This window comes from Lepisma saccharinum, chromosome 18 (assembly GCF_977018435.1).
Source record: "Lepisma saccharinum chromosome 18, izLepSacc3.1, whole genome shotgun sequence".
NCBI lineage: Eukaryota > Metazoa > Arthropoda > Insecta > Zygentoma > Lepismatidae > Lepisma > Lepisma saccharinum.
Genome location: NC_139246.1, coordinates 13,114,431 through 13,129,273, shown reverse-complemented (window position 1 = coordinate 13,129,273; position 14,843 = coordinate 13,114,431). Strand labels below are relative to the sequence as shown.

General features: G+C 37.2%; 1 protein-coding gene across 4 annotated transcripts in view; it reads left to right on the top strand.

Moving 5' to 3' along the window:
* The window catches only part of holn1 (CD2 antigen cytoplasmic tail-binding protein 2 homolog holn1), a 29,787-nt gene extending 15,376 nt beyond the window's left edge, over positions 1-14,411 (top strand). For all 4 annotated transcript variants that reach the window (XM_083139557.1, XM_083139558.1, XM_083139559.1 and 1 more), the window contains exons 3-7: positions 222-388; positions 3,676-3,823; positions 6,790-6,965; positions 9,335-9,527; positions 13,884-14,411. In XM_083139557.1, the coding sequence (XP_082995683.1) occupies positions 222-388; positions 3,676-3,823; positions 6,790-6,965; positions 9,335-9,527; positions 13,884-14,068 (869 nt within the window). In that variant the 3' untranslated portion in view covers positions 14,069-14,411. The remainder of the gene's footprint in view (positions 1-221; positions 389-3,675; positions 3,824-6,789; positions 6,966-9,334; positions 9,528-13,883) is intronic.
* The last annotated feature ends 432 nt before the right edge of the window (positions 14,412-14,843 follow it).

Sequence of the window (14,843 nt, the reverse complement as noted above, 5' to 3'; positions counted from 1 at the left end):
TTTCCAGGAAAATTTGTTTAACATGTTACGAACTCTGAGATACAAGACCAGATTAAATGTTATCAATATTTTCCACACTAATATTATTTATATCAGTCAGTATTGAAACATCGGCATTTGTCCAGCATGCTCTACTTTGTAACTTTTCAACCAGCAGCTCTGATATTGTGTAGAATTGCAATTCTTGATTTAAACGCAGCCAATGAAATGTTTCATTGAAGGTCAAGAAGAGGCAACAGCAGACTTTGATGGTGAGATAAGGATAACACCTTTCAATATGAAGGAGGAGCTGGAGGAGGGGCATTTTGACACTGAGGGGAACTACCATTGGAAGAAGGATGAGAAAGTCATAAAGGACCACTGGCTGGACAATATCGACTGGATTAAGGTACCTATGTTTTGCTTCTATTTCTAGGATTCAGTGTGTTTACCAGTCGAGAGAGTCAAGAAATTATGCTTGAGGTCAAGAATTTTTGCTATTTTTCACAGTACAGTAAACCTTGTTAATCCGGAGTAACGGCGGGGATAAGTTGACCGGTTTAACGAAAGTCCGGATTAACTGAAATAACCGGAAAGAACAGTAGAAAGTGCATTAAAACTACGTTTATAGCAACAAAACATGTTTATTATGGTGTATTTAAAGGGCATAGGCCTAAATACACTATACAGTACAGTACAAAGTCTGCGGGAAACAGAATTTCATCAGTGGTTGACTGCCTTTTCTTTCAGAAGTTCTCTTGTTGACTTCTAGCTACATTTAAACCTTGCATTCTGCTTCTTTTTTTTTTACCTGTCTGGATTAAGTGAAGTCCGGATTAATGAGGTTTTACTGTATTTGTATATTTAAAATTGTATTGAGTTGTGGTTACTATTTGTTCACTTTGCTTCTTGAGAATTATGTGACCATCCAGGATGAAGTCTGAAGCATTAATTTTTACATACATTAATAATTAAAGCAACATCTCTTGTTAAAGTAGAGCTTCAGTTTTCATCTTAACCAGCCTTATGGTAGGCTTTTTTCATTGAATAAACATATCTGTTCTCTTAATTTCCAACTTTACCTAAGTAGGGGGCGATTAGATAAATGTTAGGAAAAAGGGGGAAAATGGTTAAGAATTTTGGTGGACACCCTGTTAATGATATATTGGCAGGTAGGGGTAGAGAAATGCAGCCTGCCCGGTCCTCATGATCCGTGAAAATTTTCACTTGGCACGTGAATTTTCAAATTCATTTTTTTTAGTATTTCGAGTTTGCTTATGTAAATTTCTATTACTTCCTTATTAAAATAATGAGTACGTTGTGTGTTTTCTGTATCATGTGTATCACTGTGTTACAGTATAATTTTTTGTACTGTTGCTATTTTAAAATATGGTATGGTATGATATGGTAGAGTCAGCCATATCTTAAAATGTATTGCATATTTATTCATGTCGTTACCAGTTGAGCTTTCTTTTGGAAGACCACTCTCGTGCAAACATTAATTACTTTTTAAACTTGCATTAATACATTAAATGTTTTAAGATAATATTTCAAAATGTGTAGTGTAGCCAGCTCCTGTGGCGGAGTGGTTAGCACATCATGCTACGATGCCAGGTGTCCCGGGTTCAAATCCTGGCCTGGATATTTGTGAGTGTCCATTCATGAATTTCATCATATCATCACTCATCCCCATCTTCGCAAATTAGCCAAAAGTGGCACAAAAAGCGAAGTAAAATAAAGCAAATCAAATCAAATGGATTCATGGGACTCAGTGGGAGTCATGGCTTTCTAAAACCATATTTAAAAAAAAAACAAAAAAAAAAAAAACAACAACCACCTGATGCCTCAATAAGTTTCAGTTCATTCTACCCCTGTGTATACCGCGTTTGTTACAACCTGTCCCGGTTCCCGCACTAGTTGCTCACTGGCTTTTCTCGGTGCTGGGGAAAGTCAAAGCCAGGTAGCCAATTAAAATACGCAACGTCGCAACAGCGTCTACGTAAGCGCCTCTCTTCTGGCTTCCATTTGCTCCTCGTTTCTCATTGGCACCGAAACTGTCGAGCGCTCCGTAGCACGGGAAAGGGGACAGGTTGTAACAAACGCGGTATAGTGATAATTTTTATGATTGCCTTAATTTGAATTCCTGATTTAAGACCATATACAGCCTCTTTTCCCACCCTAACCATATACAGTGGAACTTCAATTTTATGTTTTCAGGGGACCAAGCTGTAAAAATTTAAAAATGTAAAATTGAGGAAAACTTTATAATATTTTGCTATGTTGCGACCATCAAGATTGAATGTATAATGCGGGAAAATGTAAAGTCCGCGAAAGTAAAATTCGGGTTTTACTATACAGTGGGAGGCACAAGTATTATTCAGCAAAATGTCCACAACTATAATTTTCTCTTGGGTCCTATGTGTTTTTAAGAAAAGGATTTTTGTTTATATAGATGCAGAGGTTGTCAATAACTTGTTTGACACTTTGTTTCAATTCTTGATGCACTCTTTGTGTAAAATAAAGAGGAGAAACAACGTGATGGGCAATTTGCTTGGCAATACTTATGCACCCCACTGTACATAAAGTGAAACATGAATATGGTAATTTGTCAAAGTTTATGTTAAGTTCACTTAATGTACAGTCACGGACACTCCTGGGTTGTAACGATTCCATTGAAAATCTATGGGATTTTTACAACCCAGAAGTGTCCGTGACTGTACAGAAAGTCTAATTGGGACTGGATGTAGAATTTAAAGTGGGATCCAAAGCAATATGTGCCTCCGCCAGAGAATGAAGCTGGAACCTCTTGAGCAGGTGGCAATGTCATCGGGGAGACCCTGAATATGGCGTGCACAAATGCAAGTTTTACATTTTTTTGCATCATAAATTCAATCTTGATGTTCCTATTACAGCAAAATGCCATAAAGTTTACCCGGATTTTACATTTTCCTACATTTTAAGTTCTTTCGCCTTGCACCACTGAAAAATGTAAAATTGAATCGAAAAAAATGTTTCAGACAAAACTTGTATTTTTTCCCGTAAAATCCGAATCTGTAATAAAAAATAGGGGTTTCTATTTGAAATTTCAAAGTTTCCCCCCACCCCACCTACAAGAGGGGGAGGGGGTGTTCTTCTGTTGCACCACTAAACTTCCCCCTCCAATCTATCAACTTTTTATTTGGAACATTTTTTTGTAGGATGATTTTTTTTCAAGATATTCAAATGATTCAGGTTAAAAAAATCACCCAGTATGTATATGTGTGTGTGTGTGTGTGTATATATATATATATATATATATATATATATATCTTAAACATGAATTTTAGATTTTGTTTACTGACACACTTTCTGAATTGTGAATTACTTTACAAGTTAGGCGCAATCAGGGAAAAATCATTTATTCTTACATAGTCTGCTCCAAACTAGTCATAAAATATCCAAAATGGCGGAAATTGCTTTTTCAATGTCAGATTTTTAGTGTTTTAACTTTGCCTTTTTTGTAAGGAAAACTTGAAATTTTAACGTTAATATTGTGCTGGTATTTCAACAACACCAATAACTTTTTGAGAGCATGCTTTACATTCTTTACACTTGTAAAGAATATTTCGGGGGTACAGTGCACTGGGTATATTGCATATGGGAGAAATTTATCTGTAATTGAAATAGTCCGTCAGTAATTGTGCATTTGTGTTTCAGATAAAACCAAAGAATCCTGGTGAAGGATCCAGTGATGATGAGTCTCGAGATGATGAGGATGGACCTTTTGATGACATTGTTGTTTATAAAAAGATGCTAGAGTTCATGAAGCCAGGAGAAACGGTAGCAAAATCATTACGAAGACTTGGTAAATTTATGATTATATAAATTATATACAATACAATTAAGTGTAAGGTAGTTTTGTTTGATACAATGTTCCAGTGGTGTTTATAGATTCTTGCCAAAACTTGGTAAATTGTTCCATTTACAATTGTTCAGAATAATTGTAAATATTTTAATTTAAGCATTATATTTTAAGTATGTCACAAAAGCCTACTGAGTCACTCACTAATTATGAGTATCGACATGAATGTGTAAATATTTTATGGAAACACAAAATTTGGAATTTTTTTAATGCTTCTGATAGGCGCAAGGTACATTTTTCTACCATATTTTGTCACATAATGATGCAAATGCAATATGAACTGTTAATTGTGGAATATTTACCAAGACAACACTTCCCAAGGTCTGAATTAGTCTGCAAAATTTCGGAACATCCGGTGATGGGATGAGCACTGTGCTTCGGCCACCATTACCTCTCAAGGTTGCTACCCTGCAGAGACAAGGTCACAAAATTATGTTCTTAGATCATTAACCTGGGTCTCCTGCATGTCAGTTAGATCCCCTACCGACTGGAGCATTGTGGCTCAAATATTGTTATCAATGTCCTGTAACATAGTGCAAACTTCTTTTTGTTATTTTTTTTATGAATTTGTACTTATCGCACGCTCAACTGGCAGCTTGCATACTTTTTGCCAAATAGCTCCACCTGTCCAGCAATCGTCTTGTTACAGTGTCAACAAACTCAGTTGCGAAGTAAAAGCTGTAGGGGTAACATCGCTCTCCCATTACAATGTTGCCAAGCATAAGTCTGTTTTTATTATCTTGTTTGTACGTTCAGTGTTTGGGTGTTTTGTGCACTAATATTCTATGCTTTGTGTTCTATTGTATAACTTTTATCCAGTAACGGCGCTGATCAATTCTCTCTCTCCCCCGTTTTACAGTACGTTTGGCCACATTCTATGTATCCGAGGTTCATTTGTTTTGTCCCGCCAGTAACTTTTGGTGCCTTGGAATGGGACTCCTCGAAAATGCCCAATATATGTTGAAGAGAATTCAACTGATCGCTGATTCGTTATTTCCAGCTGCCAGTTGGAACTGCGATCAGTATAATGGCATAATCGACATACCGTGGTTCTGTAAAGTACATGTCAAAATTCAAACTTTCTTTTTCTAATGCAACATTAGTTACAGTCACCTATAATTAAATAGGCAAAGGAACTTCAAATATGGAAATTAAAATGCATCCTACACACAGAAACAAAAATACGTTAGAGTATTCAAATTGGTCTACTTACGCAAGTGAGTATGTATTCTTATGTGAACGACGTTTCGGAAGCTTTACTGCTTCCTTCCTCAGGTTGTCGTTTTCGGCTTGAACAGAAAGCAGATGGGCTTGTCAGTTCATGATAAGTTTTTCTCTCTCCCATAGCTTCCTGGGTAAGGGATAGAATGAGTCTGCCCTATTCTGTTTCATCTGTTTAATTTATTTTCATCGTGATATATGTAGGAAGGTGCTGTAAAAATAACGGAAATAGGAATAGATTTTGTTGAATTTTGAATTTGATTTAAAAATTTTGGGTCACTTTGGCTATTTTGCGCCTGTCACATTATACGAGGTCCAGCCCCTTACCGTTACAAATAACAACTCTAACGTTGCATAACTAAAATCTTAAAATCCGACTTCCGTTAAAAGCTGAGGCTGTAAACGGGCACTCAGCACACATAAAGACAAAAAAAACAGGACAACACAGAATTATACTGGCCATAGGGCCTGTCGCCAGAGCCTCGTTTGTCTGCAAAATGCAGTCCAGGGTGTACTATGTGGAAGTGAGGTTGACAATTCGGTGTACTTCGTGGAGGTGAGGTTGAAAATTGGGTGTACCATGTGGAAGTGAGGTTGACAATTGGGTGTACTACGTGGAAGTGAGGTTGAAAATTGGGTGTACTATGTGGAAGTGAGGTTGACAATTGGGTGTACTACGTGGAAGTGAGGTTGAAAATTGGGTGTAGTATGTGGAAGTGAGGTTGACAGTTGGGTGTACTATTGGAAGATCACCCCTTACACCCCGAATAGATTTTGTTCACTCATATTTGAACTATACAATTGCAAGATATCACAATTGGTTTCTTACTCTGACCTACGTAGCTCAGATAACATTTAAGACTGTAGGCCCTGTTCGAATTAAAATCCGTTCATAATATGTACCTCTAATAGAAACTTTCACAAATCCAGTCATTCCAGTGTCCATATTATAACCCGTGGAGCAACAGCCCATTGAGGGCACAGGCATACATACCGACTGCCGACCTCACTCCCACGTGATCCTAATCACTCACTCACCAAGATCATCCAACCAGTTACGGGTTACGTATGGTCAACATGCAAACCCCCAGTTGTTGTAGGTTTCCATTACCGGGTTACGCTACTCGTTCATAGCTCCCCAATTTCCTCATATTGGTTGGTGGCCACCAGTCCCATACACAGGCCGAAATCTCAGGAGAAAAGTTGTTACCCTTTCCGCAGGAGACTCTAACCTGCACGGGTCCTGTAGCCGCAGCCCAAAGCATGACGTCTTAGACTGCACGGCCATAGTGCGGAACAGTGTCAATATTATACATCTAATTTTGTCTCAAAATTTGTGCATTTTACATAATTTCAAGGTTATTTAGGGGACTTTCAGACCAAAAAGATAAGCCACACAGACCCCTTTAGTCTAAAGCAAAACTTTCACCATGCATTTGCAAACAACAGACCGAGGTGACACAATGCATGGTATTGAGAAAAAGCCTCGGTCTGAGCGACACAAGTGACATGTCTCGGTTGCCATTTCAGTCTCAAAGCTCCCTTGGACTCCGTGAAAATGATTAAGAGACAAATACTTGACATTTACAGCCCATTAAATTCCAAATTTGAATTTATCCTCATTGTAACTATTAACCTCAAGATGTAGGAAAGCTAATTTAGTGACCAAACCTCTTCTTACTTTGCAGGAGGGAACAAAACCATGTCAGCATCGGAGCGGTGGCGTAGAAAGAAGGCTGGAGAAGATGTTGACACAGGGAATAAGGAGCAGATGCTTGAACTTACAGATCTCGCTAACAAAGTGCTCAATGGTTGTGGAAACATGGACATCTATCAAGAAAGCTATGAATACATCACCAAAAAGGTACTTCTAAGTAGCGTATTCTATTAGAGTGTTACAGAATTAAGAACAATTTGATCAGTGTGTGTTCCATCCATAGCATACTTATTGTTTTCATGACATTTGTATGCTGTATACATTCATCTTCCCAAAAGAGTTATAAATGCAGTTCAATTAAAGAATATTGAAAGGATGTGCTAACAATTATCTTTGCAGCAAGAATTGAACTCGATTAAGATGCTGCCAAACCTTTAGCTTGTGCCAACATGTTTTTTATAAAAATGTCTCTCCTTTTGCAACAACTACTGTAATGCCTCTATGAACCTATGAACTTCTTCCACACCAGCAAGTTTACAAATGTATGAGGAAGTTTGACAATGGCATTACTTTGCAGGGAGATGAGTGTAGGGGTTTGACAGTGGTGCATAAGTAGGGGCACATATTTTTGGTAAATAAAAAAGCAACATTTCGGTACAAAAACAAGAGTCAATTTTGGGTTCATAAGCCGTAAATAAAATAAAATTTCGCTGTTATAGCTGTGAAAAAGTGGTCTCTAAAATGACATTTTGGTTTTAAAAACTGCACTTATTACACAAAATAAACGTATCCCTTCTAATAGCACATTTATGTCCTTACCAGACTATTAAGTTTATTCCTCTATAAAGGGGTCCATTTTTGCTTCTCAAATATTTACAGCAGAATGAATCCATTTTCCGTGAATTGCATAACCCACAGGATAATTCTGACTTCAGAAAGTGTCACACCGGTAAATAAACTATAAATTTTGTGTTCAAGAGTCTATTTTGCATTTTGCAGCTCATTTCACATTATTTTGTGACAAAACAGGGCAGGAAAATGCACCCACCTCTCACCTTTCAGAAACATGACAAATTAAGATTACAATGTGTTATTTCACATTTTGTGTTTTTGTCAAGAACGAAATATGCATGCCTCTGTGCACAAGTGATTGAAAAAATGTGTTGATCAACAGTGAGTTTATCCTGAAATTAGGCCCATTTGTAATAACCTATCTTGGAGTTCGCTGACTGCGGGTCACGTGCAGCATGTAATGTTTTCTTGCGCAGCCTTCGAATTATTATTATTTTTACTTTCTTCATTTTTGTGGACAAGATGTTGATTTCGTAGCCTCATATGAATGTAACAATCGAGAATTAAACATTGTACGCATTATTCAATAAGTGTAGTGATGCAAGTCTTTAGTTGCAAAAAATGCACATTGCAGCCTCATAGTTCGAGGAAGTTCACCATCAAAACCCTGCATGCAAGACCGTACAATATGAAAAACAAATTATTTTCATTTGACTCGCCCCATGTACTATTCTAGTGCATGGCCATAAATTAACCACAGCCTTACAGATCTCCCAATTCCTCCTACCTATACCAGCCTGGTTGCTGAGCTAAGTTCCTCTCCTTCCCTTGCCTGTCAAAAGCCCACGGCTATCTGCACAACTTACAGGTTTTCAGAGACCCGAATAACTTATGGACAGCAAACATTTGTTCCGGCTCTGCACTGACTCCAAGGCCATGAGTAATATAGTCAGGCCTCCCTATTGGCAGAGTGGTAACATCATCCATCATCCCTTTGTAATGAACCGATCCCAGGTTTCATACCCAGTAGAGGCACATACTGCTGCAAATTCCTCTTTAAAATGTAGGTCCAGTCCTGATACTCCATTTAAAAAAAATAGTGATTTCTAAAAAAAAACACATTGCTCAAAGAACAATTTGAGTCAAGAGAGTATTTAACATTTAAGTTTCATCCCATTTAATCTAATTTTTAAAGTTAATTCTCTTCCATGCTAGAAGTCACGAAATGCCACAAAAATTGCTGTAGTCTCAACAGATATTAGGCACAAATTAAAATTGTAATATTTAAAAGCTGTTCAAAATATTTACTAATATTAATGTACAAGTATTGCATTCCAATTACAGTGGAACTCCGATTTTATGTTCCCCTGTTTTACATTTTCCTGCATTATACATTCAATATTCATGGTCCCAATAAAGCAAAATGCTATAAAATTTTCCACAATTTTACATTTGTCCACATTTTAAGTTTTTTTCAGCTTGGTCCCGTGTAAAACATAAAATCGAGGTTCCACTGTATAAGCATCAATTTATCAGAGTTTTGCTTCAAAATATTCAAGAATTGCATCAGAATATTAAAAACTTCTTTCGTAATCAGAAAATACAGTTTTTCAAATTAGACTGTAAGTTCAAATTTTGCATTATATAGTCTGCGAAAGACCAAGATGTTGGAAAAGTATCAGCTGGTATCGGGGAATAAAATCCACCTGATACTTTCCAATATCAATACCGGTGGTATCGGCTCAGCTTTAGTGAAAACCTGATTGTGTTTTTGCTTGTTTCAGATAGAAGATGCTGATAAAAAGAAGACTGCACCTCCAGTAGCCCCAAGGACCAACTACGATGATGCATTGGACATGTATTCAGATGACTTTGATGAGAAGGAGAAGGCAAGGCTGCAATCTAGCACTGGAACCAGTGAGGCCAGCAAAAGCACTGCAGCAGAGAGTTCCAGTAGTAAAAATGAGGACGATAATGGTAATTGCAATGAAAAATATATGTACATACAAACAGCTCTCAGTGTATTTAACAGACACATTTCGCTTCTTTGCTTTCGTCTGTGGGAACTTTTGGGTAAACATGGGAAGTTTCTTCACCTGTGTGTGTGTGTAAGATCAGGTCCATAAAATAAAACACAGCACACAAATAGGTAAAAACCAAGCATTTCACCACAGTGATAATGTCAGGGAGTGGCCTAGAAATAGAAAATCCATGCACCCCCCTCCCCCCCCCTAAAATTTCAATAATTTGGCAGAGCATTCGGACAATAGCTAATAAATAACGAATGCATCTAAATATTGTCCATTTTGATAACTACTGGCTAGTAATACATGATAATATTTCATTCCACTGAAACTCAACAATGGACATGTGTAGAGTGGCAGCCTGATGTAATGTGAGCTTCTAGTCTGTCTTGTAATGAATTTCAACTTCTTGCAGCTATTTTAACGGTTAGTCAGTCAACAATTTGCTGCAAAATGGTAGTGCCATGCTTGTTCAGTCTTCTCGAAATTTACCTGGAGGCACATACTGATTTGGATCCAACTTTAAACTGTAGGTCCAGTCCCAATTAGCCTTACTGTGCATAACGTTGACTTAAAACACCAACTCAATCAATCGAAATTTACCTTTAAATTAATTGAATTACATATCAGAGGTAAGGGTTAGTTTAAAAATAGTATGTTTGTTTGATGCCTATGACATCTTCCCTCACTTAACAACTCAAAAAATGCAATTTTACAGCAGACAGTTATTTGTTATATTCTTTTAATAGCAAATATTACAGGCATGGAATACAAGTTGGATTATCACTGTTTAGAATCTTTACACATGCCAAATATAATATTATACCTACAATATTCTCTTTAATTGATTCAACGTGACTTACATGAAAGCATCAGAAAATTACCGTTTGTGACTTATGTACCTTTTCCCGAACATACTACAATTAATTCTTGAGCTACCATTTTTTTTTGTACTTTATACCAAGTTTGAAAAGAACATGCCTGGAAAGTGCTCGTCCAGAGAGACTATACAGGCAGGCAGGAGATAATAATAAGAATATGTAATAATTTTCTTTTTTTTTTTCCTGGGGAAGTTAATTATAACAGTTGGGCTGAAAAGTTCGTAGGCTAACATAGTAAAAAATATTTTTTTGACAAAATTCGATTTTATTATTCAATATAGTTGCCTTCAAGGGCGATACAACGATTATAGCGGTCATACAATTTGTCGATGCCATTTTTATAGTACGATTTCTCTTTCGCCTCAAAATAGGCCTCAGTTTCGGCGATTACCTCTTCATCAGTGCTAAATTTCTTTCCAGCGAGCATTCTTTTAAGGTCTGCAAACAGGAAAAAGTCACTGGGGGCCAGATCTGGAGAATATGGTGGATGGGGAAGCAATTCGTAGTCTAATTCATATAATTTTGCCATCGTTTTCATTGATTTGTGACACAGTGCATTGTCTTGATGAAACAGCACTTTTTTCTTCTTCAAATGGGGCCGTTTTTTCGTGATTTCATCCTTTAAACGCTCCAACAACGCTATGTAATAATCGCTGTTGATGGTCTGGCCCTTTTTGAGGTAATCGAATATAATACCATGCACATCCCAGAATACTGATGCCATAACCTTGCCAGCCGACTGTTGCGTCTTTCCACGCTTTGGATTCGGTTCATCACGTGCAATCCACTCGGCTGACTGTCGATTGGACTCTGGAGTGTAGTTATGGAGCCATGTTTCATCCATTGTAATATATCGACGGAAAAATTTGTGTTTATTATGGTTGAATATCGCTAAACATTGCTCTGAATCATCAAAACGTTGTTGCTTTTGATCGATTGTGAGCACGCGTGGCACCCATTTTGCACACAGCTTTCGCATGTTCAAATATTCATGCACAATACGTCCAACACATTCCTTTGATATTTTTAAAGTCTCAGCTATCTCGATCAACTTCACTTTACGATCATTTAAAATTATTTTGTGGACTTTTTTGATGTTTTCGTCGGTAACAGCCTCTTTGGGGCGTCCACTGCGTGCATCGTCTTCGATGCTCATTTCGCCTCGTTTAAATTTAGCAAACCACTTCTCAACGGTTGATTTTCCTGGTGCAGAGTCCGAATAATGTTTATCAAGCCAAGCCTTGGCTTCAACAGTATTTTTTTTCGCCAAAAAGCAATGCTTTATTAACACACGAAATTCTTTTTTATCCATTTTTTCACAATAACAAAAGCTGCTTCACTCACAATGCTATATCTCACAAACCAATTATCCGGCAGCTGTGAAATTTATACACGTATCTTTTGAAGGTTAGTACTAAGTAAAAATCACATGGATTTAATTCTAGTAACGCCATCTATGAGTCAGCCTATGAACTTTTCAGCCCAACTGTTACTTTAACATCATCTTCTCGTTAGTAGATCAGGTGTATGAGAGGCAAGCTATATATTGATTCATTTGTTTTATTTTACTTCACTTTTTGTGCCAGTTTTAGCTAATTTGCAAAGATGGGGATGAGTGATTACATGATGAAATTGATGAATAGACACTCATAAACATCCATGCCCAGGCCCTCCTGCCATCATAGCACAATGTGCTAACCACTCTGCCACAGGGGCCAGTGATTCAGCATATTCAAATGATAGTAATGTGCAAGTTCTTATAGAGATATTTTATTAATACTGTATCATCAGAGCCACATATTTATGGTGAATAAAAGATCAGAATTTCGATACAAAAATGATACATGATACATATTAAATGGCATTTCAGTATTAAAATGGCAAATGTAACCCTAAATCTGATTTTAAAAACTGAGAAGCTGCGGTAGTTCAGTCGTTAGGGTGTCTGACCATGTGAGAGACCCAGGTTTGATTCCTGGCGGGGGAGTACCGGGATTTTTTCCACCTGTTCACATGACTCCGGTGTGCCCACCCAGAATCGTATAAAGTGGCTACATGGAGGAAACTCTGGGGGAGGAGGGGGTAAAGGCAGCCAGGGGTGTGGTGCTGATCACATCAACCCCACCTTCAGCCGTAATCAAGAAAGTGTTCGACCCCAACTCCACGCACCCTAAATATCTACATGGCATGGTGTAAAACACAGGGGGAGCACTTTACTTTACACTTATTACACAAAATAAAAACTTCCCTTCTCATAGTACATTTATGCAGTTATACAGGATGAAGTATATTCTTGTGTAAGGGAGTCCATTTTTGCTTCTCAAATATTTACAGCGGATTTAGTCGATTTTCCATGATGTTCATAACTAATAGGATAATTAAGACTTCAGAAAATCTCTCATCAGTAAATAAACTCTAAATTTCATGTTTAACCTTTACTCTGCCGAGGGGTCATCAGAAAGTAACCCCAGTTTCGCCGAGGCCTTTGGCATGAATTTTAAATTCGTACACTTATTTGACAAAACTTCTTATAACTCTTAGACTATTTGACCAATCTACTTGCGGTAACTTTTGTTTTTCAGCTAAACCATCAGGGCATGCAACCGTACAGAAATCAAAATGCCAAAGCCAATAAGAGGGGTTGGGTGGGCCACGGCCCCCAACTTTCAATGAAAAAAATCATAAAAATGGGGAATTTGTTTCACATATTCGATAATATAATGCACCCAGGAACATGAAATGACTTTCATTCGAATGAGAAAGGACCATTCTTTGAAAATATGGCTAAAGTTTGTGTCCCCTTCTCAAAATAGCGAGGGAAGAGGGGGCAAACTCCCCATTTTTATGATTTTTTCATAGAAAGCTGGGGGCCACGGCCCACCCAACACCTCTTATTGGCTTTGGCATTCTGATTTCTGCACGGTTGCATGCCCTGATGTTTTAGCTGCAAAGCAAATGTTACCGCAAGTAGATTGGTCAAATAGTCTACGAGTTATAACATTTTTTGTCAAATAAGTGTACGAATTTCAAATTCGCGCCATCTTCCATATGTAAATTTGGAGTTGGGGGAGGGGGTGCATCCACTTGACGTGCCAAAGCTTCATTTAACCCACTGTAAATGTTTCCGACATAACAGAAAAGTATCAAGATAATAAAACAACAGGAATTTTGTAATCAGCCGCATGGTCGAAAACTCGACCAAAATAAAAGTAGCACCTTATTTTCGATGATCAAAAATCAACCATAATACGAGTAAAGGTTAAGACTATTTCGCACTTTGCAGTTCATTTCACGTAATTTCATGACAAAACATGGCAAGATGTACCTCATACCTTGAAAAAAAACATGACGAATGAACAAATGTGTTATTCCATGTTTTCGTTAAAATCTAATTTTCATATGTCAAGTTTCATTTCCTTTATTTACAGTCGAAGTCATGTGGGAATTCAAATGGAAACAGGATAATTCTGAAGTTCACGGACCCCACACCACATCGCAGATGCAAGCATGGGTGAAAGAAGGTTATTTTAAGAGTGAAGTATGGGTCCGGAAACGGGGACAAGACGGACCCTTCTACACCTCAAGAAGAATTGATTTTGAATTGTATCTTTAGTAATTTCTGCATTGTAAGTGTGTGTGTGTGCGTGTGTGTGTGTTCAACATGTACAGAAAAACTGTATTTTTCTAATATTTGGCACATTGAGTTGTTCCACCCGTTTTATCACAGACTCTAGTTCAACTAAGAATATGATAAAATATGAACAGTTGCACCAGCAAATGGAAACTGCTACAGTTTTGTTATATAATTACAAAAGTCAAGCACTGCTTTGTGTTTTTATGAAAGGGCATTTTTCTTTTGGCAAAATTTACTGGTACCATTTTTCTGTAATCAAGTTCAAATATACTACATATGTAATGTTTATGTACAAAAACATGAATGCATTAAAAATGTATGGCAAATATTTCTTTTTAAACATTTCTGTCCTATTATTTTAAATTATTTTTCAGGATCAAAATGTTGCATGGGCTTTTATCATTATAATATTAGCTAATATTTATTTCTCGCCCCAATGTAAAGATAATGAAACCTTGAAGAAAACTTGGAACCCATTTTGAACCATGTTCAAACTAGTTTCCTTTCATGTTACTTTATTTCTGCATTAGGTAATTCAAGCAGAAGTTTATTCCCCTTGAAACCATCTTTAATGACGTGTCCTTTTTTTAAAAAAAAAATTGATTTTGGATAATTTGAATGTTTTTCGTGTCCCCTTGGAGTTGAATTAAAAAAGAGTGTCCTGTATTATTAAGAAGCTGTGTTTGAACAAGTTCTTTGACTCCCTATTGGTATTGTGGCAGGGGTTCCCAAACCTTTTCGTTTCACGGCACCC